This window comes from Eumetopias jubatus, unplaced genomic scaffold (genome assembly GCF_037043125.1).
Source record: "Eumetopias jubatus isolate StellerSeaLion01/CBP00866 unplaced genomic scaffold, mEumJub1_p1.0 scaffold_2, whole genome shotgun sequence".
NCBI lineage: Eukaryota > Metazoa > Chordata > Mammalia > Carnivora > Otariidae > Eumetopias > Eumetopias jubatus.
The window spans coordinates 77,615,342-77,641,542 of NW_028274808.1; the positions used below are offsets into that span (position 1 = coordinate 77,615,342).

At 37.5% G+C, this 26,201-nt stretch overlaps 1 protein-coding gene across 1 annotated transcript in view; it reads left to right on the plus strand.

Annotated features, from left to right (window-relative positions):
- IQCM (IQ motif containing M) overlaps positions 1-26,201 on the plus strand; it is a 367,401-nt gene that overhangs the window by 32,578 nt on the left and 308,622 nt on the right. Inside the window, exon 4 of the mRNA XM_088021330.1 lies at positions 25,200-25,290. Coding sequence (XP_087877456.1) covers positions 25,200-25,290 — 91 coding nt within the window. The remainder of the gene's footprint in view (positions 1-25,199; positions 25,291-26,201) is intronic.

Genomic DNA, 26,201 nt, shown 5'->3' on the forward strand with positions numbered 1-26,201 from the left:
GTATTTCCTGCTAGAAAGTAAGCCTTTAGTGGACAGGGAGCTTTTCTATCTCATTTGCACTTATATCCTCAGTGCCTGAACAGCAGAATGATGGGCTCCTTTGAAAGTTTGTCTATACGTGTCTGTTGGATAATGGAATGATAGGTGTGAGTGTGAATGTGTGTGTAAATTACTAACCAGCTTTAGGTAAACCTGGTGTTTTTTCAAACTCCTTCATGTACCATTGAGTGGATACTTCTGTTGCAAGGTGCTGATCCCTGTGTTACACCTTAGGAGGACCGAATGTGTGTGTGTTTGTGTTTGTGTGTGTGTGTGTGTGTGTGTGTGTTTGTGAAATGTAATAGTCACTGTAGAGAATAAAGAGATCGATCCTAATCACTGTCCGGTATGAAACAGCTGTTGCCTGAGCTATTCAGTGCCCAAGGCAGTTTATTCATTTCTCTGGTCTGCATGGATGCTTCCAAAATGATTCTGTCACAGCATGTGTGTTCTGGCATTCCCTCTGAACACTGGGGAACCTGGAGCCAAGGATCTATTAGTGCCTGAAGTGTAGAATGTGTGACATTGATCATCTCCTCTCTGAGCTGGCACCGCTCTGAAACAGCCTGAGAACCAGGGGAACAAGTCTCTGCCAAATCCATCTGGTTTTGATCCCATTGCTCTTAATGAATCAAAACATTATTTTAGAGACACTATTTTTTTTTTTAACTCTTCCAGAAGTCCAGTGAGTACTCTGACTATACTTAGGATGGATCTAAGAAGTGTTTCATGCAGTCACTGTAGAGACATTCATGAAGACATATAACGTGTTAGCATCACATATTTAAGAGGTGCTCATAAGTACTTCAATGTGATTGAGTTGATGGCAGTTTCTACTTAAGTTCTTGGTTTCCAGCTACACTAAACCATTAAGAATGGCCTTTAAATAGCATTTAAAAACAGACTGAGATATATGGTTGTAGCACTGTAAATAAATGACCTTTGCTTTTGTATTTCTCGGTGAAAGTTTGGAAATCTCTATCTCTACAAGCTAATTTTTGGTTTTAAGAAACCTGAAACTGAAAATGGGGGTGCCTGGGTGGCTCAGTCAGTTAAGCATCTGCCTTTGGCTCAAGTCATGATCCCAGACTCCTGGGATCGAGCCCCGCATCGGGCTCCCTGCTCGGCGGGAAGCCTGCTTCTCCCTCTCCCACTCCCTCCTGCATGTATTCCCTCTCTCTCTGTGTCTCTCTCTCTCTGTCGAATAAATAAATAAAATCTTAAAAAAAAACCCTGAAAATGTTTCCACTATGCTTCTATTGGAAACCAATTAATAGAGGAGAGGACAGAGGAACTAAAAAAATAACATATATTGAGCACCTACTACTTATTAGACACTGTATTAAGCCATGCATTATCCAAAGTCTTGCAAGATAGGCTTGTCATTGGTTGCATTCTGTAGATAAGAAAACAGGCTCAGAGAGAGCCATGCCCAAGCTCCTGTTATGGATAGCAAATGGCAGAACCAGGATTCTGACTCTAGAGTTTGCACTCTTTCCACTCACGCACGGTGCTACATCCTGTTTCTCAGTGGCATTAGGAGAAAATAGGTAGGTTACTTGGAGGAATGAGGGTCTCCCAAGTGCTCTGGGAGTGTGGGAAGTAGTGCTATATCTCCTTCTAATTTGTTGTGTACCTTGAGTAACTCACTTTTCTCTGTATCTCAGTTTGCCTCATAAAATGGATCTAATCCATGCTGCTTTGGAGGCCCATTCTGTTTTCATGTAGAACTATGATCTTTCAAAAGATGGGTGACATTTAAAGTGCCCAAATTCATCTTAGTTAATAACGAAAACGACGCCATTGTCATTTATGTCCTATAGCAATTGAAGGCTTTCCTCGTTCTTCCAAACATGTTCCCAAGGGGCAGCATCGTTTTTAATAGGTCCTCACAGAGGCATCCTGCAGTTGAAGACAGAGAATGTCAGGCAGTGACCATGAGGTAATTCAGCACTGATTGTCTGGATCAGTAGTGAAATATTCCAGTACTGCTGCTGCATTCACCTTCCTGTCTGACCAAAGCCACAGAGACCTGATGCATTTTAGAAATTTCACCAGAAAAAGAAATGACATGGGGGTGGGGGTGGGGGGAGTTGTTGTGCAATGTATTGGAGAGCTCAAGAAATCCCAGGAAATGAATCTGTTTTTGCTCGTAAAAATGAAAAGCCAGCTAGTGTTACACAGATATTTTAAAGGTTATGATATTAGCTTTGGGATGAGCTTTGGCAGTTGCTTTTTTTTTTCCTTTTTATGAGAATGGTGACTGTTCCTACATCTACCCAGAAAGCGCTTTTTAATAATATCACATTCATTAATGAGAGCACAGATGGGTTCCTTGGGTGGGAGGAACAGCAGGAATATGGGGAAGGATTGACCGTCTCTGTAAAAGAGGGGAGGGCGTGATTACTTTGCTGGGCCAACAATAAGGAGCTGCCCAAGATGGCTAGAAAGGTGTTCTTGATGTTCTTAGATGGTTTCTTCTGTAGAATTGTTAGGTGAGTAGTTAGAACTTAGCAATGACACTTTAACGTTTATAATCTAGGACCCAGTGCTAGAACTACCAGGCATTTCTTTGCCTGGCTTTTCAATGAAGTCTGATTTTAATTTGTACATAGTGCCTTTGTCTATTTTAGAGGAAAAAAAAAATCACAATAACTGAAACTCCAGTTTGCTGAAATCTGCCTTTAACAGCTGATGTTAGTTACTTATAGACATAATCACATTTAGAAAAAGTTTTATGGCATCAGCACTAAAATCAAATGAGTGTATACTTTTTCTAATCATACATTTCCTACAGAGATTTTATTTTATTTTTTAACACTTTTATTTTCATTCACTTATTTATTTATTTTAGAGAGGGTGGGAGGGGCAGAGGGAGAGGGAGAGAGAGAATCTTAAGCAGGCTCCAACGCCCAGTGTGGATCCTTACACGGGGGCTCGATCTTACAACCCTGAGATCATGACCTGAGCTGAAATCAAAGACTTGGAGCTTAACCGACCGAGCCACCCAGGTGCCTCTATTCCCTACAGAAATTTTGATTGTCCAGATCTGTAGATTTGGGTCTCTCTTCCCCTTGACAAAGGAATGTTTTTCAAGTCTTGATTTTCATTGTAACTAGAGGTTGCACTCCTTTTGTGGTTGGCCTCCAAAGTTTATTCTCTTAAACCTAGAGGGAATTTCACATCTTCCTAGATTTATTCCTGTGTTCGTAGCCCTGATATAAACATCCTGTCCATGAGGAAATATTTGCACTGCTCAAAGAAGCAGCTTCTGTAGTTGGAGCGGGTGAGACAAGAAGACCTTGCAGTTGCGCTTCCATGCTCTGAAAGTAGTCTAGGATGCTGGTCTGTACGTGGATAATAATGGGAGTCTAATCTGCGTGTGCTTGGGGAAAGAATCTGAGAACTAGAAAGAAAATAAAAAATCAAGGTCTGGTTCTCTTGCCACATGATCCTGGCCAAATTGTTTGGTATGCTGGATCCCCAGTTTCCTATTCAGTTAAATGGCAGTGATAAAAATGACCATTGACTAGATTGCTGTGAGGACCAAGTAAGATATCTGTGTGAAAACATAAACGGTAAAATACTAGGCATGTTATTAAAGGCTCAGTGAAGGACTTATATATGAAAAGAACATATATGCCTATGTGGAAGAGCCGATGGCTGTCTTATCCTTGCAAAGCAATTACAAAATGCTGTTGCAAAAAGAAAATTTTCTTAGAAATATGAATGGGTTGGCTGTGTTCCCTCCCTTCCTTTAATTCCCCTCAGTTAACAGATCATGTTCAAACATCACACTTGGTAGGGAATCTAAAGCTTAGTGTGATACGTTTACCTGGTGGTTACTTGAAAACAAATATTCTAGTTTTACGTGAATGTCTTTGAGCTATGTTGGTGCCCAAGTGTGTCATCTAGTTTTAGAGTTTTGTGTATCATGTGGTTTTCAAGAGTTAATAAAACCTTGAGTACTTAATAAACTGCTCGGGAACAACTGTGACAAATGATGTTGGCATCAAATGTACTGGGAAATAGGGTTTATAGCAGAAGTGTCTTAATTAGGAGTGGGGCCAGGTTCCATCCTCTATTTCACCTTGGTTTCTGCTTCTGCGACATGTCACAAAACTGGTCAGCTTTACAGCCTCGAGCCTCGTGATTGGCTGCAAATGAGTCAGATTCCTGTTCTGTCTGGTGGTTTAATACCATTGGCAAGTCTATGTAGATAAACAACAAAAAGACTGCCAAATCCATTTGAGGACAAACAGTGTATCATGGTTTGGCGAGCCATCCCTTGTCCTTTCACGCAGACTTAGGCACAGGAAAAATATGACTCTTAATGCAAGGTGAGAAAGTATGTCAAGGTGTTTGAAATATTTTACCTAAAACAAGTAATGATATAAAATGTGAGGAAAGCTAAGAGCTGGTGAGAAAACAAAGGAAGAAATAATCATTTACAAATAACTGTTTACCTCACTTGAAAATGATCCTAATCAGGAATTTGCATTTCTTTAAAGCCTTTTTGTTAGTGATAATATCGCTATCCCTATTTCTCAAAAGGCAATTATCACATAAAATGGCTTATAATAGAAGTGTTATTGCTTTCCTGGTGTTCGGCATGTAAGATTTTTATTGGTATACTTGTCTTTTTTTTTTTTTTTTCTAAGCACCTGCAATTATATTTACATTCTGACAAAATATAGTAGAGGTGGCACTTAAATCTCTTAAGTTCCTGTCTACAATCCTAAGCAATTTTATGGTCTTTTCAGCTATACCTGTTTTCTGTAACAATTTCAAGTGCAATTAAGGCACAGAAGTATCATTGTAAAGTTTCCACAAAGAGAATATATTTTGGGTATTGGTGCTAGATAACATTACAATAACTTGCTTTATAATTTGCATGGCAGCTCTAGGATTAGCTCAGGATGAGACCTTTAGTAGTGAGGCTATATGATTTTAGCTTTGAGTGCAGGAAAATTCTGACTGAGGAAAGAAGAGGTGAGGTGCTGGCATTTATCATAGGTAATGTTGAGTGGTTGCCAGAATGGTATGTTGATGGGAGCACAGTGAGTTACCTAACAGATGAGTTTGTGAGAACCAGGAAGAAGGCAGATCACAAACACCACACAAATTCTCTTCCTGGTTCTAGATTAAAATATAGCACTCTCTATTCTCCTAAGAATAGACAATAAACTCACCTTAGATTTGTACTAAGAAAAGGAAATGAAATGCATACAAAATACCCTAATTTGCATTCATCCAGCAATCATCAATTTATGAAGCATCTTCACAGATGCTTCATAAGGCAGGAAGGTCTGGGATTTCCCCCTATTTACAAGCTAAAAACTTAGCCTGCCACAGTTTCATGGATACAGGCAGGAGACAGAATCAGGACCTTTCAGAGACAAGGACCTTGTTACTCATGGTACAGCACTCAGGCTGAGCTTCCTGTCCATAGCACTTCCTGTGGCCCCCAAGCCCCATGGTGGCCATGCGGAAGACTCAGGTGGATGCTGTTCATGTGGTGGGTTTGTGTTACAGCTGAGAGATGTGAGCTTGGGGGAATCTGTGGCCTTTAGAGAAAGCATGCTCTCTGTCCTGGGAGTGGCATTACTTCTTCAAAGTTGGCTTGCTGCAAATCCAACCCTGGGTCTGGGTAAAGAGCAAAGAACTGCTAGAATCTGGCATTCTTGGCACCCAATGCAGTTATCAGGGGTGCATAGGACCCATGGTGGATTGCCTTTTCCAACCCTTAGGAACTTGAGACAATTATCTTACAAACAATATGTATCTTTTGTAGCATGTGTAAATTCTCTGCACATATATTTGTGGTTTCAAAGCATTATTATTCCCTCTTTTTAGCAAGTAAGGAATTTGAGGCTCAATGTGTTTAAATAAGAAGCTAAAGTCACAAATAAATGGCACAGCAGAGATTACAACAGTGTTTTTAATTCATAGCCTAATATTATTACCATTAGACTGGTTTTGCATTACTGCTAAAGAATTTTCAGGCTATGTTGGCTCTGTGTTTTAGTGAGGGCTTTTCCATTATTTTATTTACTGCTGTGTACATTGCAGGAAATGACTACTCCTTTTGTTCATCTATTGCTGCATTTTGATTTTATCAGACTAGAGTGTTCCTGCATCTTTTTCTCCCTTTAGCCTAGATAAATCTGTTTATTTCTAAAGGCCTGTAGCTTCCCCAGAGTTCTAGGAAATAAGGTCAAAACAATGAAATTGTTCATAGAATTGCAGAATTGCAGAGATAAAATGTACATCAGATGCAATTTAGCCTAACCACCCCATCTCCATTTTACGAATAAGAAAGCAGAGGTCCAGAGAGCCCCAGTGAATTGCCACCCAAGGTCAAAGGTCTTATTAGTGGTAAATGAAAGAGCCAAACCCAAGTTTTTTTGTATCTAAAATACAGTGTTTTTGTCACTGCACTACATTGCATTCTGAATGAAAAAGAATTCAAGGATATTGGTAGAAGCTTAGTACCTTCTCATTATGTGTTCTAAAGTTCTGTTTGGTAACAGTAGTACTTCTGTTTTTCATGTACAGGAAAATCACCCCAGGTATTGAAATGACAACAGAATCATAATTCCTTTAAATTAAAGGTTACAAACTTAAGTGCCCTTCTAAGATCCCCGGTAACTGTGAAATAGCCATTGTGATCAATGGGAGGAATGGAGTCTATGGCGAGCTAGAGAAAGCACACCCATCCAGACACACTCTGATTCAACATCTTGAACATTGTATACAACCCCCCCACCCCCCACACCCGTATATCTGAGTCTGGATTTGACCCTTCAGCTGCCATTTGATAACACCTGACTTGAATAACATTGTTTTAAAAGATTTGCTGTATCTTTCAGTGTGATCTTGTCACAGTCTTTTTAAAGCTAAATAAGGTATTCTCAGCTGCTCTAACCCATCATCATACTGAAAGAGAAACAAAAGAGGTTCAGTGACTTTATTGACTCAAGTCAATAAAGCTAGTTTGTCATACCAACTGTGACTAGAACCAAATTTCTAAGACTCCTAGTCCAGTGTTCTCTCTACTTCATCTTGAAACATTTTTAAAAGATTTTATTTATTATTTATTTATTTATTTATTTATTTATTTATTTATTTATTTAAAAGACAGAGAGAGAACAAGCAGGGGGAGGAGCAGAGGGGAGGGACAAGCTGACCCAGTGTTGAGGGTGAAGCCCAACATTGGGCTCGATCCCATGACCGTGATGTCATGACCTGAGCCGAAATCAAGAGTGGAACGCTTAACTGACTGAGTCACCCAGGTGCCCCATCTTGAAACGTTTTTTTAAAGAGTATTCAGTTTTGTAATCAAAGTGATGAGAGAATCAGATTTAACATGGAGCAACACATTTTGCAGGTAACCTCTCAGGAACCAATTAATAATTATTGGGTGTGTTACCATAGACCCATGCTCAGTGACATGAGATCTACTAAGACATATCAGATATCTTTATTTTTTCATTTCTGTCTTCTCTAGTTGGGAAAGTCAAAACTACTATTACAGAATAAGTAAATGCTAGGATCTTTGGCACTGACTTTAAGAAAACTTCAGAAAGAAGGGAGATGACTGGAAACTTGAAAGCCTCAACTCTCCATATTCTAATAATTATCTTTATTAGCATATTTAAGAGAACCCCCTGCCACAGCCAAAGGAATATTATATTTGTTAGAGGATGCCACTACTAGAATTAGTGTGTACATGTGTGTGCATGCGAGAGAGATTGAATTTGAATCTGTGTTATTCATTCTTCATGTTAAATCATAATTTTTGACCATTGACACCTTAAATATTTGGTTGGCCCCTAATCTGAAATTTCTGGCAAGTGCTGACATAGATATAAAAGGTATGCCAACTAAAGTTGGGCTAAGGTGGAGAGAGATGCCTACCTTCTGATTGAGGTATTATAAGAAATACCAGTTCTGAAAAATAAACTATCCCTCTATACCTTTGATTTATGTTTTGTTTTCACCAGTATTTGAATCCTGTTTTCATGCTCTGTGATGCTGTGGTCAGTCTTACCCTAAAAGTTTTATTCTGGGAGGGATTCCTCTCCTGTGCCTGTTTTGTAACTTGGTTGGCATCCCTTGCAGATTTGTCACTTGGGTCTTTTTCTTTCCCTTCATTTTAGATGCTCAGTCTTACTGCTCTATCTGCAGAACTCTCCTTTCTTGGATACTTTGAAATTAATCCTGATCTGGGGGTGGGGGGCAAACTTTTTCTATAAAAGTTCAGATAGTACAAATCTTTGGCTTCGTGGCCCATGTGGTGCCTGCCACAATTACTGATCTCTGCTTTTGTGGCACGAAAGTGGCCATAGGTAATAGGTAAACATGTGCATGTGGCTGTGTTCCAATAAAACTTTATTTATAGAAATAGGTGATGGGCTGAATTTGGTCCTGGCCATGACTTGCCAACCCCTACTCTAATCCATTGGTGTTATAGTAGGGAGTGCTTACTCCAAGGGTTGAGCAAGATATCATTTCATTGTATAGGAAGAAGATCCTGTTTATATTTTGCTGTATCTTCTGATTAAAATGTCTATTTTCGTTTGTTTTATAATGTACATGTTAATAAAGTTGAATACAAATGTAATTTATAGATAAACAACTTTACATATATTGGAACCCCTGCTCAAAAAATTTTGTACTGATAGTAGTGTGCAAAAAATATTGGAAAATTGGAGACTTGTACTTCAACTTTGCATGTTCTTCAAATACCATGCATTGGGGAAGATACCTTTGTTGTGCTTATACACAAGAAAGGCATTCTCAGTAGAAGGAGGGGTGTGTGGAGTTGTGAAATAGAGAGAGGGTTCTAGAGAATGTTAGGATCTTATGAATTCTCTCTCTCATATTCTAACATTTTAAACAGAGCTGCCTCATCTACTTAATAGTTAATCATTAGTCTGATTTTCCCATTAACAGTATTCATTTTCCCCTTGGCATTCTCAAGAATACTCTGAATTACTACTTTCTAAATATTGTTAAAATTACTTATTCTGTATAAGGTGTTCTCTAGTTCTGATGATGGCTCAGACCATATATTTTATCATTTTATTAACCCAACAGCATCTGACAGAAAGTCTGATACCCAGAAAACAACATGTTTATAACTAAAGTGTAAAACAAAACATAATTGACTGAAGGCCCTATCAGTCTCTTTAGAGACCGCAGTTAAGAGGCTTTGGCCTACTGTCTAAACTGATACTTGTCTTATCTTTTTTAGGAAGTTGTGATAGTTACAAAGTTCTGGCATGCATTTTGTGATCCATTTCTTCCACTTCCTCTCCCCACCTAGTTCTAAACATGCCACTGGGAAGTGTTAATTTTAACAGGAAATGCAATTGATTTACTGTGAGAATGTTTTTGTTAATATCATGAGGCTGTTCCATACAATGTCAGTACTTTGGGGCAATAATAAATCCCGGGTCAGAATGTCCATTATAGGTAGCTAGCAGAGGTAACCAATCAAAACCTTCTACACAGTGTCATATTATTGCTTTCTGGTAACCTTTTAGCTTATACTTAAGAAGTTGTATGTTTTAAGTTTTGTTGTTGTCACTGCTATGCATTTAATGGTGCATGCACTTAGAGAAAAAGTTGCAAATGTAAAATATAATAAATACAGACCGCTTTGCATGTTTATTGTGGCCATGCCAAGTTAGAGTTTAGTTTAAGTTGGGCACACAAAGCAGATCATGCTTGCATTCTATGGTGACCAGCTTTTCTTGTGCCCATTGTCCATTTTGTGGAGATTGGCTCTGTTTGTGCATGCCCAGTTTCAGGATTACCCTGCATTCCTGTTGGAACATTGGAAACCAGAATAGACCCTTTGGACTTTTTGCAGTACTGGCGTTTCAGTATTGTTAGCTGTCATTTCTTTCTCTGTTAAGGGCTATGTGGAAAAGGTACTCTCTTACTTTCTAGCAATTACTTGTCATCCTTCAGATAGCCACACTGTAGGCATAACCTCCCTCTTTCCTATGAGGGGAAAAAATCTTTTAAACAGTATTCAGAGCAAAGCCTAAACGTGTCACTACTTGAGTTTCCATCTGTATTTGCTTATTTCCCTTTTTGCTTTCTTCTCATGCTTACCAGGCTCTCAGATTCTATTTGTAATGAAACAAACCAGACATTTAAACTGGAGGAGCATCTTGTGCATTTGGAAAGACAAGGAAAGGAAGAAGACACATCTTTACCCAGTGCTTGATTCATGCCCAGTGCTCATTCTAGACACTTCTTTTGTGTGAAAAGCTTCCTTTTTTGTGTCTTAACATGTTTGTTATTTATTTGTTTATATTATTTTGTGGTTGACAACTAGACAGATTATGTTAATAAAAATACACATGTGGTATTTGGGTGGTCATATGCCAGAGTGCTGTGGGTATGTGTAAAGTCAGAGAGTTATCAGTAAGAGTGCAGAAATAGGAAGCCATCAAGTGTATTAGTGCGTTACAAAAATTGGTAAGAGGGCGCCTGGGTGTCTCAGATGGTTAAGTGTTTGCCTTCGGCTCAGGTCATGATCCCAGGGTCCTGGGATCGAGTCCCGCGTCGGGCTCCCTGCTCCTTGAGAGCCTGCTTCTCCCTCTGCCTCTCTCTCTCTCTCTCTCTCTCTCTGTCTTTCATGAATAAATAAATAAAATCTAAAAAAAAAATTGGTAAGAAAATGCCTGTCATTATTTGTAGATGTCAATCTGTATATTGTTCAGCATATGATCAGTCTTAACACATTTATATTTATGGCAGATATAAGTCATTCTATCTTTGTTTAAATAGATTGACTTTTGTACAGAAACATGTATCAAGATATATACATAGAAATTCACTCAATATTTATACTGGATTAGATCAGGTGACTGGATTGAGGATTTGGGGTTTGTTATGTTAGAGCATATGGGCAAGATTTATGGTGTTTTCAATTTCCTTCTAATTATAGAATCTTATCTATATCAATAAAAGTTTATATTTAACTTTGTACGAAATGTATGTGGTGAGCAAAATAATTGTATGCACCCATGCATCTGTAAAGCATAAATTAGATTTTGATAAAAAGTAAATTGATTCTTGATAAAGTTCTGAATGTTAATGGGACAAACATTCCCATCTGACTCTAACCATTTTCTATTCTTGCAGTATCTTTTTCAGTGATATAGGCTGACTTTTTTTTTTTTTTTTGGCACCCACATATAGCAAATAACTGTGAAACATTTCAAACCTCAAAGTGACACTAAAACTGTGAAGTATGAAATGGAAGTGCCAGAGCGTGTGAGACACATTGCATAGCACTGCTCAGTAATTCAGTGTGTGCATGCAAGAGAAATGACAACACCATTGCAAGATGCAGCATGATTAATGCTACAAAAATTAATAAATAAAGCAATCTCCATTTGGAAACACTCCCTAATGCCTCAAAGTTACCACCTTCTATGTTTAGCAGCCCTGCCCTGGTAATTACACCCTTCTCACCCCAGGAATATCTGCTGTGAGCAGTAAGATATAAATGAATATTCTTGCCATGTCAAGGTTACTAATGGTAACGATTAAGGGCTGTGGTATTTTAGGTTTCTCCATGAGTGCTTGTATTTTTCTTCCTAACGTGAATTTCATCAGCTTTACATTGGTTTGTCTTTTATATCTGTCCCTTACTCCTGATGATTGCTTCCTTCCCAGGCTTCTTCAGACAGTGTTCTAGGGAGACTCAAGTAGTGAGTCCTCAAAATCGAGTTCATGGCCTATGTTAGAGTGTCTTTATGTATTTACTTGCTTCTGAAGCTCAGTTTGCGAATTTTTGTGCCTCACTTTTTGGAAATATATTCAGAGGGATTTGGGGTTATTAGTGAAGTCTCCTATATTCTCTAGGTTAGACACAATGGGAAGGAAGGATGGGTTCCCCCCGGCGATGTCCATAGTGGTACGGGAGTCCTACTAGGTAAGGCAAGTGCTGGGGAATTGATGTTTTGTCTCTGTGAAAAGCAAAAGAGACCATACAAACATTAATGATAGCAGCAACAGATCCCTCTTTCCTGAGTGCTTATAAACTCAGTGCTTTCTATGCAGATAGTTTACAACTTATTTAATGCATTAGAGTCTAATTTATAACACTCAGGTGTATCATTCCCTAATTTTAAGAAGGAGGAAACTGCAGCTCAGAGAGGCTAAGTGGCTTACCTCAGGCCATGCTGCTCCCTTTACGTTTCTCACACTCTCTGGTATGATGCATTGCCTGAAGGAGTGAGTTCTTACCAAGTTTTCAAAAACTCTTGAGAATTATTGCAACAGCATGGTTAGTACTAAAGAGTTTTTAGTAGGTGCCCGGCTGTAAGCTAAAAGAGAATAGTGCTGAGGTTTTTGAAGTCATAACCCAATGATGGACTTTGTTGTAGTGTGCGGAGGGAGCATGGGGAACAGGTATGAAGGGTCATGACCTGACAGAGCTAGATAGAATCCTCACATCAGCCAGTCAGTTCTTTAATTCCCTCAATGTGGGTTATCTGTGAAGGAAAGGCGTGTGTCAACCCTGCTCATGTTAAGATTTATATATTTATCTACCTATCTGCCCATCTGTCCATCCATCCATCCATCCATCCATCCATCCATCCATCCATTCATCCACATCTATCTTGATAAGAAACAACGTGAGATTTCTGGATCAGAGACAGACTTTTAATGACTCAGAGCACATCTTACCTCACTTTCCCCATGCCTCATGTACAGTGGAGTTAGTACCACAGAAGAAGAGGAACTCTAGAAATTATGAATCTTAGAGCTTATTTGGGGGCACATTTGCCCTTCCTTCCCTGGAGAGGTGGGGTGGGGGTGTGTGGCACAAGAGAACAAGAAAATGCACAAAGGCTTTTTCAATGTTAAGTAAATCCATTCTGGGAGAAGGAAGTGAAGTGAAGTTCCCTATATATATTACACTTTGGAATGTAAATAAATGGCTTGAGGGGAGGTGCCTCTAAATCTCTCCCGAGTCTCTGTCTTTAACTTCCCTGGCTTGTTTGCCGTTCAAGTATCCTTTAACCCAGGTGCCAGAATGTGTTGCTCAGAAAGCCCTGACAGTGCACAAATGGAAAAATATTCATTGAGAATTATCTCCTGACACCTGTTTTAATTTCATTTAAAGGAAAGATCAAGATGTACTGACTAGGGATATACACCAGTCTTTTTCCATCAGGTGGACCAGAGCCCAGTAAGCCTGAGCGAAGGGTCAGATTTGCAAGAGTCATTTCAATGGAGCCAGCTCTTTGGTTTTTGTTGCTGTTTGGTTTTTTTAGTCATTTGTTTTATTTTTTGTAGGACAGGGTGACCCAAGAAGATCAAATAAACACATTTCTTCTGGGCAATTTTGTTAAGCCTTTGGCTATGATGTTTACTTGGTAGAAATTCAGCTATTTCACTAGAGGATATCTGGCATTATTTTGCTTTTGGGGGAAGAGTGTATGCTACCTAATTTGCTAAAGCCTTAATGAGTACTGCTGTATTTTTTGACTGGATAAGAGAGAAATGAATGCTTGATAGAAAAGTTTTAGGCATAAGAGTATTTAGCATAATATGACTTTGTGTTTTGTTTTCAATATCTGTGTTATTCCTAAAAGTTTACATACTTGATATAGTATTTTGGTAGCACTTTATTTTATGGCACAGGTAGCCTCCACTGTATAACATGTTTTATGTCTGCCTCATCTCCTGTATGGATTATAATCCATGTCATGTTATTATAACCATTACCACCACAAATTTTATTGAGCATTTACTATGTACCAGGCATCGTGCTAAGTACTTTGTATGTATTATTCACCCAATCCTCATGGTAACCTATTGTCATCATACCCATTTTTACAAATGAGGAAGGTGAATTCAGAGACATGGTGTAACTTCCTGAGGGTCATACTGGTGATAAATTTCAAATTTATATCCCCTCAAGTCTCTCTGCCCTCTTAACTACTCTGTGTGATCCAATATAAAAAATGCAGCATAGCCACCTAAAGGATGAGACTCAGATTTCTGAAACATCATATCAGTTAGCAAATACTTTGTACCTGGTAGATATTGAATTGATTATACTTGAATAAATTGTCCTAAACTTTATTAGAGTTGTGTAATCTTTGTCTTCTTTTTCATTACTATTACATTAAATTTTTAGATTTCTGAATATAGTTATCTATTTGTTGTTTTAGTACATTTTGCACTATTGTTTTACACACTGAGGTCTCATAGTGGAGTTACATTGTACTGACAAAACATGTACTGATTTCCAGTATTCTTCTTCTGACATCAGAGAGAACTTTATATTCTCTTGCATTTAATTCAATCTGCTTTTGGTTCCTGGATGAGTTTTATTTGTTCATTCAGCATTTATTGAATACCTGATACATGCCACGCTAGGTAGGCACTTGAGGTATTTGTTCAATAAATGAATGAATATCTTTACTGTGGGATTAATAGAATATAAGCTTTTGGAAAGTGGTGATGACGTTTTCCCCTTTTCTTATAACTGCCATGGTCTCTGGCACATGGCTGAAGGAGATGGTCAATTACCACTTATTAGCTGAATGGTGTTATATTGAGAATAATAATACCTACAGGAGGGTGGGGTACAAAAATATATAGTGAAATCTGAAGTATTCAGACAACTTGTCTAGCATATTTCCCTTTCTGACTAAAAATTCATTGTAGCTGTACCTAGTAAATGCATTGATAAATTATTTCATTTATTCAAGTAATATTTTTTAAAAGATTTATTTATTTGAGAGAGAGAGCAGGTGAGAGAGCACAAGCAGGGGGAGAGACAGAGGGAGAGGGACAAGTAGACTCCCTGCTGAGCAGGGATCCTGACATGGGGGCTTGATTCCAGGACCCCAAGACCATGACCTGAGCTGAAGGCAGACACTTAACTGGCTGAGTCACTCAGGCGCCCCTATTCAATTAATATTTATTGGGTTTCTGACTTATAATGCTATGTGTGAGTTAGAAAGGGAATAAAAATGTCTCCATTCATTAATAGCTCATAACATACCAGAAAAAAGTTTGTTTGTTCATTCATTCATTCATTCAGTATTTGTTAAGCATCTATTATATGCCAACCACTCTTGACACTGACGGTGTAGTTATGAAAATGGAGCTTACATTCAGGTGGGGAAGGATTGGCCAAAAGCATACAAACAGGAAAGATAATCACAAAACACAAAGATCACAATGAAGGAAATAGAGTGATATAATAGACTGTGGGGACACACTTAGATGCAAGTGTCATGAAGGCGTCTCTGAGGAACTTATATTTGATCTGCCATCTCAAGGAGAGGAGGATGAGCGGCGTGCTGGTAAACTGGCACTGGGGGAAAAAAAAGCCCAATATAACGTGTCCTGACTTTCATGGTGTAAATATTGCTGCTGTAGTAATTTCAGGCTACCAAGGGTTTAACATCTGGATTGCAAAAGTTTCTAAAAATTCAACAGTTGACCATTGAAAGCTGGTACAAGCCAGCTGCAGCTCATCACTGGCAATATGAAGAGAAATCCAGGCAGTGGAAAAAAACCTTGAGAGGGGACAGGAATGGACTTATTGAAGGTCCTGAAGGGAAACCGTTGTGGATGTAGAGTAATGGCAGAGAAAGTAAGGATAGCGATGTGAAATCATGTGAGCGAGATGACCAGGAATCGGATGATGTACAGCCCCGTAGGTCATGGCAAGGAACTTATTTTTGTTTTAAGAGTGGTGGGAAGTGATTGAATGGTTTTAAGGCAAGTGTTATGATCAGATTTCCATTTTAACAAGAGATGTTGACCTCTATTTGTAAAATGGAGTCACAGAGGCTAGAAGGAAATAGACTAAACAGAAAGATATTTTTCAGTCCAGGCAAAAGATAATGTTGGCTTAGATAGGGTTATTGTTCAACACATATGCACTCTCTTCCTCTTCCACCTTGGATTAGAGTATGCTTCCCTGACCCACTGATTGTGAGATTGACCTGTGCTTGCTTTGGCCAACAGAAAATAAGAAGACATGATGCAAGCAATACATTTAAATATATTAGTGGTTTAACTTGTCTCTATACTCCTCAGTCTGCCACGGAAAGACTGTGCCCCAGGTAGATGCACCCTCCAACCTGGCCCATCTAAGCCAGGTGACTCAGAGCTGCTCTGGCCAAGTCCAGGAACTGTGAGCAAACTCCAAGCTTGTAATCCACTGATTTTTGGTTCGGTTTTTAATGCAGCATTATAGTGGCAATTGTTGTGGAATTAATGGAATTGGAGAGAAATGGGCAAATTGGAGATACATCTTAGTGATAGGTAATGAGTTTCTGATTTGAATGGGTGGCTGTATGATGATATCATTTACAGACATGAGAAATACAAGGAAGAACAGTTTGGGAGAGAAAATCAAGAGTTCTGTTAAATATATTTGAGATACTTATTAACATGCAAGTTTACATGTAAGACAATTGTATACATGAGTGAAATTTTGAGGACAGGTGTGGTATAGAGAATAAAGTTTTAGTCATTGGTGTGTGGACATAATTTGTCCAAGGAGCTGGTTGAAGTCTCCTAAGGAAAAAGTGATGTTAACATAAAAGGGCTTATGATAGAGGCCCAAGGCACTTCATTCTCTAGAAGTTTGATAAAAGAGGATGAGTCAGCAAGGGAGATTGAACATGAGCAGCCTGGTTTTCATAGGAGCAAAGCCAGTAGAAAGTGTCACGTAGTCCCTTCACAGGAGAGTCACCATTGCCATTGTGTATTGCTGAAGGCCCAGTAAAAAGCAGACAGAGATTTATCCAGCGGACATGATAGTGCAGAAGTCATTGTGTCCTTGATACGTGACTGTGCAAAGCATATTGGGAGTGGACCGGAGGGTAAGTGGGGTGAGGAAGTACAAACAATATGTATAGATGGTCAGTTTAAACATTTTCCTATAAAGCAAAGAGGTTTTGTGTTGTTTTTAAGTGATAGCTGTGATGATGACTGCATGAGAGGTAATCGAAGTTAGAGCCTTTTATTTGACCTTGGTCAGTTCGTTTACCTATCCCACTTACTGTTTCTTTCAAATCTTTGCCATTCTCCTGAAGACCCCTTCTGTACTTCTATACTAAACTTCTCTACCCCTCTCCCAGTAAATGACCTCGCCTCCTACTTCATGGAAAAAATAAAGGTCTTGATGGTGAACCCTCTAGAAACTTACTCATAGCCACCCAACACTTTATCCACCTTCTTTTAGAAGAAAATACCTATTTTCTCTAGATTATGGCTAAATTCTATCCCATCCCTTCCCTTCCTGCCAGGAACCTACCTCACCTATTACATCTTATTTCTTTATTTTATGCCTCTACCTTCTCCTTTCCAATAATATATAAGCATCCTAAAGTCTCTCCATCTTAAAAATATATCGACACCAAAACATTCTTTCTCAAAGTTATGTCTCTGTGATGGTCATTTCACCTCTCCCCTCCCCTTCAAACCGTACTTTTCAAAGGGAGAGTCTACATTTATTATCTCCAATAACTTTATTCCTTCAAATCAATGAAATCTTGTCTCCACCTCTATCTTTCCCTTTAACTGTCCACCAGTAGCCTCATAATCCCTTGTCTTAAATGTATGAGATAATGGAAATAGATTTTCATAGTACTGCATTTGGAATTACTCAGTTATTTGTATAATTAATTATTCAGTTAACTGAATTCCCTAGGACATAGCCTTCATAATCCCCACATTAGGTTTTTGCGTCCCTGGTGCCTAGCTGACTGCCTGTCACATTAGAGGCATTTGGTAAATATTTATTGAATTAATGATTGAATTAGTGGATGTTGGATAAAACAATCCCTGTCCTCAAGAGATCATGAAAGAGTTCACAATGTAGGGAGGAATTGGCATTCTATATAACACACATGTGCTAGAAATTCCAACAGTAGAAAATCATATGACATCCACCCAGCCCACACACTAGAATGTGAAATGTCAGTAAATTGCAATCTGTCATTCTTGACTAATGAATGTGTCTATAAATTTGCAACATTAAGTTTTAAATTTTATTATAATTCATATGAAATTGAATATAATTTAGATAGTGGGTCTTAAAAAAAAGAGTGAGGGTGAGAAAAGCATTTTATAATCACTGAGTATACAAAATCCAAAATCTCATTTTTTGAATGAATAGGATCTGGATTTAGCCTGTGTGAAGTACTTTCTTAGTATTACTAAGTCTCTGTGTTGAAGAGTCCTTAACATTCTTCTAGCCCAACTACTTTCATGATATATAAAATTCCTTAATAGTTTCTGGAAAGTTCCTGTCCAATCTCTGCCAGGAAACACCTGTGATGGGGAATACATTCCCTTGTATAGTATCCAATTTCTGAACTATTAAAGCTCTAAATTCTAGAAAACTAGTTCCATAACTTCCATTGGTCTAGCTTAACTAAGTTTGGCTGCTTTTAGCCACCTGAATTAGAGCTCCTGGGCTTGCTTGCTTGTTTTTGTGGAAGAGGAAAAAAGGGATTCTTTATGAAAGGGGAGCAATGAGGATCAGTTGAAGGAGAACGTATATAGTGTCTACCATATCGGAGAAAAAAGTTGAAAGAAATTAATCCTTTACCTTGGCAAACACAAACTAGTAATATTAAAAATTTTATGTAACTGAATAAGAGATGTTCAATATTTTACTTATTGATTCATGTAACAAATGTTTGATGAATGTGTTCAATACTGTGATGAAATGCTGAGGATTCAAGGGGAATAAATTCAGTTCACATCGTTAGCAGAGTTTACAGACTAACAATGAGAAGGTGGGCCAAGTAAACAACAAGTCTTGCAAATTGCTTCAATGTTAAGATAGACCAAAGAGCTGAGTCTTAAAATGTGAATGGCTAGCAAAATGGGAAAAGTATATCAGGCATTCCTTCATTAAACACGTTTTTAAAATCGAACCCTTGAGAATTCAAAATGAAAAAAAACAGAACAAATATAAACTTAGGGCAGAGTCCAGCTTTTGTTCCTGGTAGTTTCTGCATATTTCTGTTAGCTCATGGCTACCATTGGACCTTGCATGGGCAAGGAAGGCACGCAGAAAATAACTAGCACTTGCAAGATGGGAAGTCAGGTCAGAGACTTCCCCAAATCTGAGACCCCTCAAAAGGTGATACTGTTAATGAAAGACTAAACCAGGAAAATAAAAAGCCTTGCTTTGTAAGAAGGAAATGGCAGAGAAAGCTGACTCTCTCAGCCTTGGCTCTGAGAGAGGAAAATTCAAAGAAATTTCCCCTTATGATTTATAACCACAAACAAGCTCACCTGGGATTGAATCAAAATCCATATTACCAGTATCAGAAAAATCCCTAAGTGAGAAATTAGTTTAACAGTATTTTGAATTGAAAGTTCCCTTAACTGCCTGAAGGAAAAACAAGTTATTTCTTGAGGAATGGATCTTAATCCTAGGTTGCAAGTAATTCCCATTCCTACGGAATATGAGTTTACAATTAAAAAATTTTTAAATGCATGAAGAAATAGTCACTCTGAGTGAGAAACTTAGCCCTCCAGTTCCCCCAAAATGCAATTAGACTTACAAAGACCGTAGATAATAGAATTGTCTGATAGAATAGAATAGAAAATAAGTAGGCTTGGGCGCCTGGGTGGCTCAGTCAGTTAAGCGTCTGCCTTCGGCTCAGGTCATGATCCCAGGGTCCTGGGATCGAGCCCCGCATCGGACTCCTTGCTCAGCGGAGAGCCTGCTTCTCCCTCTCCCTCTGCCTGCCTCTCTGCCTACCAGTGCTCTCTATCTCTCTGTCAAATAAATAAATAAAATCTTAAAAAAAAAAAGAAAATAAGTAGGCTTAATATGTTTAAAAACTAAAGTATAAAAATATGAATGAACTAAAGACAAAAGTGTTCAGGAAGATTTGATAAAGCAGTTAAGGAACTTCTAGAAATAAATATATAATAATTTAAATAAGAAATTTAATAAGTTTTTAAATACAGATTTAATAGAGCTGAAGATAGAATCAGTAAACTAGACAGGGTATCTTAAGAAATTTACAAAAGAAAGCACAAAGAGATGGACAATATGAAAGATTAAGAGCTCTAGAGAGTATATTGAGAACTTATAACACAGATCTAATCAGAGTTTTCTAATAAAAAACACTAGAGAATGGGGAGAATGGTAACTATGGAAGAGATCACTGGAAACCTGATTCCAGGTCTGGGACAGAGAAAGGACAAAGTGAGCCTAGAACTCTTACTGTGGCAGAAAGGAAGGAATGTTCAAAGACTAATGGAGATATGTTGAAATGGTACAGGAACTGACTGGCTGATTTTGGCATTATGAGCATCAAAAAGAATAATGATGGGAGTCGATTATAACACACTGAGTAAAAAAAAGAATTAATGTGTCCCAAAAAGGAGGAGAAAGAAAAAGAGGAAAATCTCTCCTTTACAGATTAATGCCAGTTTATAAACATAGAAGAAAACACAGAATTATTAAAAAGAAACACATTAATTTGCAATTACCGCTGTAATGACTGACTTAGGGAAGAGTTATTAGTGGATGCTAAACCATGTTTTTATGAGAGATGGTTGTGGAAGAGCCAAACTATCAGCCAGAAGTTATTTAGTAATTACAAAGGGAAAAATGTATGTTTATAATGGAAATATTTGACAGTTGCCACCTTAATCAAATGATTAAATTTAGTAACACCTTTTAAAAAAATTTTAAAGACCTTTTATTTATTCATTTTTGAGAGAGACAGAGAGAGCACAAGCAGGGGAAGAGGCAGAAGGAGAGGGAGACGCAGACTCCCCACTGAGCTGGGAGCCCGATGTGGGGCTTGAACCCAGGACCCCAGAATCATGACCTGAGCCGAAGGCAGATGCTTAACCATCTGAGCCACCCAGGCGTCCCTAGTAACACCTTTTAATGTGATGTAATAGGAAGGACACCATACCACTTCTGTACTATTCCTGTCAAAAATACTTAATTTTAATTTAGTCATAAAGAAACAGTGGGAAGAATTCAGAATACCTTCAAGAATGTCAAAAAAGATGAAAAAGGGTAGGAGGAATGTTCTAGTCAGTGCTGTCCTTTGAAAGACAATGCAAACCATAGATATAATTTAAAATTTTCTGGTGGCCACATTAAAAAATGTGAAGAGAAATAGGTGAAATTAATTTAATAATATATTTTATTTAATTCAGTATATGAAAATATTTAAACATTTAATTAAACATTTTAATTAGATATATTACATTTTTGTAGTAAATTTTAGAAATTCAGAGTGTATTTATACATATAATATAGTGAATGTGTAGGAGGTGTATTTGTTCTTAGGAGCTATGTGATGAAATATTTAAAGGTGAAATGTCATACTGTTTGTAGCTGGCTTTCAAATGGTCCAGCAAAAAATAAATTATGTATATACATATATGTGTGTGCATATACATATTAGTAAGGTTATAAAATTTGATGTAAACAACTACATTAAGAAGTTTAATTTATTAGATGAATATAGAACAACAATAAGAGATAGAATCAGACAAATATGGAACGTTATGAAAATTGTCTACACACTGTCAGTAAACTTCAAAGAATTTGAAATTATACATCATGTTCTCTGATTACAATGAAATGAAATTTAAAAGCAATGACAATGATAATTTAAAATCCCATAATTTGAAAATCAGAGATTACTTATGGAAAGTAAGGAGGATGGATTGGAGGGTATCATGATTGGAGGCAGGAATTCAAGGGAAGAAGCTGTTAGTGTTCAGAGGAGAGATGATAAAGGTCTGCTTTGAGGCAGTCTGTGTGGGAAGGGATGGAAGGGATTTAATGACTGATTGTATGAAGAAGGTTGAGGGGGAATGAGTATAAGGAACTTCCAGGTAGATGGATGGATGGTAGTGTCATTAATTGTGAGGGAGAAATGATAATTGGGATGTCTTTGGGACATGTGTATAGAGATAGTTGGTTAGTCAGATTTGGCACTTGAGAGTGCTTTGGCAAGATATATAGATTTTGTGAGAGATCTGCATTTAGATGATAAATTTAGCCCTGGGCATGAACCAGATCATTTAGGTAAAGGGTAGAAGGCAGCCAAGGAAAGAGCCGTGGGGCATACACAACAGCTGGAGGTGTTCTAAACAAAATGAATCCACGAAAGAGACAGGTGAAAGAGTCAGAAGTGATGGAAATTGAATGGTTGATTGATTCCAATTGAATGAATGGGCAATTCCAGCTGAACTCTGAGGAAAATGTGGTAAATAGTGTGAAGGACTAGAGTCCTTTGGTTGGCAGTTCTAATGCCTTATGCTCCATGTGTTTGATTTCATACAAAACCCCCAGATAATTATTGTTTTACCTGCATTTTCTTTTCCCAGTCTCTCTGTCTCCTATTTACCAATTATTCTAACCAGAAGTGATTTATAATTTATGGATGGGGTGGCTGGGTGATAGATATTGGGGAGGGTATGTGCTATGGTGAGCGCTGTGAATTGTGTAAGACTGTTGAATTACAGACCTGTACCTCTGAAACAAATAATACATTATATGTTTAAAAAAAAAAAAGAAGAAGATAGCAGGAAGGGAAGAATGAAGGGGGGAAAATTGGAGGGGGAGATGAACCATGAGAGACTATGGACTCTGAGAAACAAACTGAGGGTTCTAGAGGGGATGGGGGTGGGAGGATGGGTTAGCCTGGTGATGGGTATTAAGGAGGGCACGTTCTGCATGGAGCACTGTTATACGCAAACAACGAATCGTGGAACACTACATCAAAAACTAATGATGTAATGTATGGTGATTAACATAACAATAAAAATTAAAAAAACCTAATGATGTATGGTGATTAACATAACATAATAAAAAAAGAAAAAACAAAAACAAACAAACAAACAAAAAATATATAATTTACATTCCAGAACTGAATTCTAGAGTTTGGTGTAATTGGTCTAGAGACTAGATTTTACATAAAGGGAATAGTTATGAACTCTGAGATGATATAATTTGCCCAAAGTCACACAATAGTCTGGTTCCCCATCCAAAGGTTTAGTAAACTAATTAGAAGTAATGTTGAATTTTTTATATGCTTTAATTGCCTTTCTAGAAATCTCTCTTTTCTTTGAGGGATATAACTATACTTATTTTTTATTTTGGATGCAGTCCTAACATGATTTAGTTAAATGTCACCAAGGGGGCTTTTAGTTTAGCATTTAAATAGATTATGGCCGAAGTTTTTAACAGATTTTTTTCAAAATGGGCATATAGGGGTGCGTGGCTGGCTCAGTGGAGCATGCAACTCTTGATCTCAGAGTTGTGGGTTCAAGCCCCATATTGGGTGTAGAGATTACTAAAAACAAAAATAAGTTAAAAAAACCCAATAAAATGTGCATATCTTTTGCTTTATTAATTATTATAGTAACACAACTTACTTTCTTTAGCATCACTGTAAAATTCACTCCTTAGATCTCTGGATCATACATCTCATGACCTTTCCTCCCTATTGTTTTTCTCCTTTGCTTTTTTGCAGTGATTTTTGCTGTTAGTCATGCTGTCCATTGAGAGTCACATTTTATTAATTGGTATATCCTACATCTCCCCTCTCTAGGAGTTAGGACAACAATTTTCACTAAGTAGATATTTCTGAAATAAATAAAATAAATACGCCTGTTGAGTATCATAGCGATTAACAATGCAGGCTCCAAAGACTGCCTGCCTGCATATTGACTCTACCTACTGCTAGCTATATAACCTTGGGGAAGTTAATGTCTGTTTCCCTGCTTCAGTTTCCTCATCTGTAAGATGGGGAGAATAACAGAACCTAATATATGGTGTGCTTGTGAGAATAAAATATAACCCAGGAACAGCAATTAGCACACATAGCATATGGCAAATATTTTTAAGATTCAAAATTATAAATTCCTTCTCTACTTCTTCATCTTAGTATGTTTCTTAGTCTGCCATGTGTCTTTACTTAAAGTGTGTCTTTTGAGCTCCATAGTCACCCTCCAAATTAATAAGCAAGGCAGAAATGACCCTCTTTCCCTGATTAGCACCTGAAGCCCCCTGAGCCACGCCGGCAGTAATGATGAAGGAACTTATAATCAGAGGGATACAGGTTGGAGTCCTGGCTCTGCACCTTTTAATTTACCAGATCTTGGGTAGGCTGCTTTCCTCCCATGTAAAAGAGTAATCACTGTGCTTCACCAAAAACAAACAAAAATGCCAAGAACTGGTTCTGAGGCTGAAGTGTGAGATGATTTGCAGGGAATGCTGAACAATACCCCTGGTATATTATAAATAGTCCATACATTTTAACATTCTGTTTTCCATTTCTCCAAAATTTTTATATTTTCTGTTATATGTTTTAAATCTAAATTAACATAATGTGGTCAACTATGCTCCTCTATTTGTTAGCATTGACACACCAACCAGTTTGTAAATATTTCCGAAGTAGAGGGTTTCATTTCATAAGTTCCCTGTATCTTTAATATATCTTTAACGTACCTGAGCTGGTAGCTAGAAGGTGCTTTAGAGATATCAACTTAATATTTTGTTATAATGTTTCAAACTATGTTAGTTCTATTATCTGTACAAAATACAAAGTAATAGGTATTTAAAAATATTTATGTAAATTTTCTCTCTAGACTCCAAGAACTAGATTTTTTTTTTTAAGCAGAATTTTGCCTTTCCTGGACTTCAGTCTTACTCTATCATGTTGATGAGTGTTCCTATTTACATTAACTAATGATTGCTAAATTATTTTAAAATAGCAGACTCTCCTATAAAAGCTAAGCCTTATGATGATAATAATGCTGATATGTATAAATGAGGCTGTTGGTATTCATTGGTATGTGCCGTGCTATTGCAGACATTTCTCGAGGAGCTATCTCCTTTCTGATATATGCAGTTCATTTACTCTATACCTTCAGTGCTAAATTTTAGTAATTGCAGAACATCTGAGGAGCAAGGGGTGAAAAAAAAACACTCAAATGTGTTTTTAGAGTATCTTTGTGTTAGTAATTTGTTTGAAAAATTTTGTATCTCTTGTTATTAAAAAATCTGTGATTTGCAATTTAATTCAAAAAATGCACTTAGAACTTGAAAACAAATCGTATACAATTAAAACTTATTTTTTTAATTCCAGAACAAGTTAAACTGGGTAAAATAGTGACTAATATTGAATCAGTGGGTAAAAAAATGGAGAAAGAAAAGCATCAGCACCATGGGAAGTCCAGGTAATGTGTAATTAGCTATAACCTATAGAAAATGTATCGTTTTATTCTACTGTGCCAATATTTTCTGACCAATTGTCATGGTTTCTCAAGTCTATTAACACCCCATGCATGAGGCTAATTTATCCTTCTGCTTGGGTCCCTCAAAGCATATCAATTATCAAAATTTTAGTTTTCAGTTCAATTAACTTTTGAACTGGGGGATGTCTGAGTAGTTAAGCAGACCATCTGGGTTTTACAGTGCATAAACTCAAATCCAATTTGTGGCTTTCTTGAGAAAAATGCCATATTTTATAATATTACAAAAGTTTGGAATTTTAATAACTCATCAGCAATTATGGAGCAGAGTTAAATTATAATTTTTCTTTTTTAATTTAATAATTTAAAGTTAGTCTTTTTCCAATAGAAGGTGAGGCTGATTCTATAGAGCAGAGCTTCAGGATAGGCGCTTTATGCATTGCTTCTGCTTTCTAGAGGTGTGTGGAGATGGGTCAGTTACTTTTCTGAATTATTGCACTAACTGTCATTATCATCTTCAAGATAACTTTACAATTGTGTACATAACTGTTGACCCTAGAGCTACAGAACCTTTAAAGGCCCTTCCAGCACATTTTGTAGGAACATTTATACTTGTAGAATGTAAAAACTGCTCGGTTAAAATGTATTTTTCAGGGGCTTGTTTTACATTACTTCACAATGTAGCCTTGTCAGAAGTTTGGGGTAATTGGCACAGTTGTAAGTAATAAAAATTTGAGAAAATATTGCCCTGGCTATTAACCATGGACCTTCCAGCATTTATATGGTGAACTGTGCTTAACAGTAAAAGATTCATGCTCACAAGTAACCACTTTCTTGGCTTAATTATAATATGATATTCAAATTTTGGAGAATGGAATGTAGGTACAGTTCTAAGA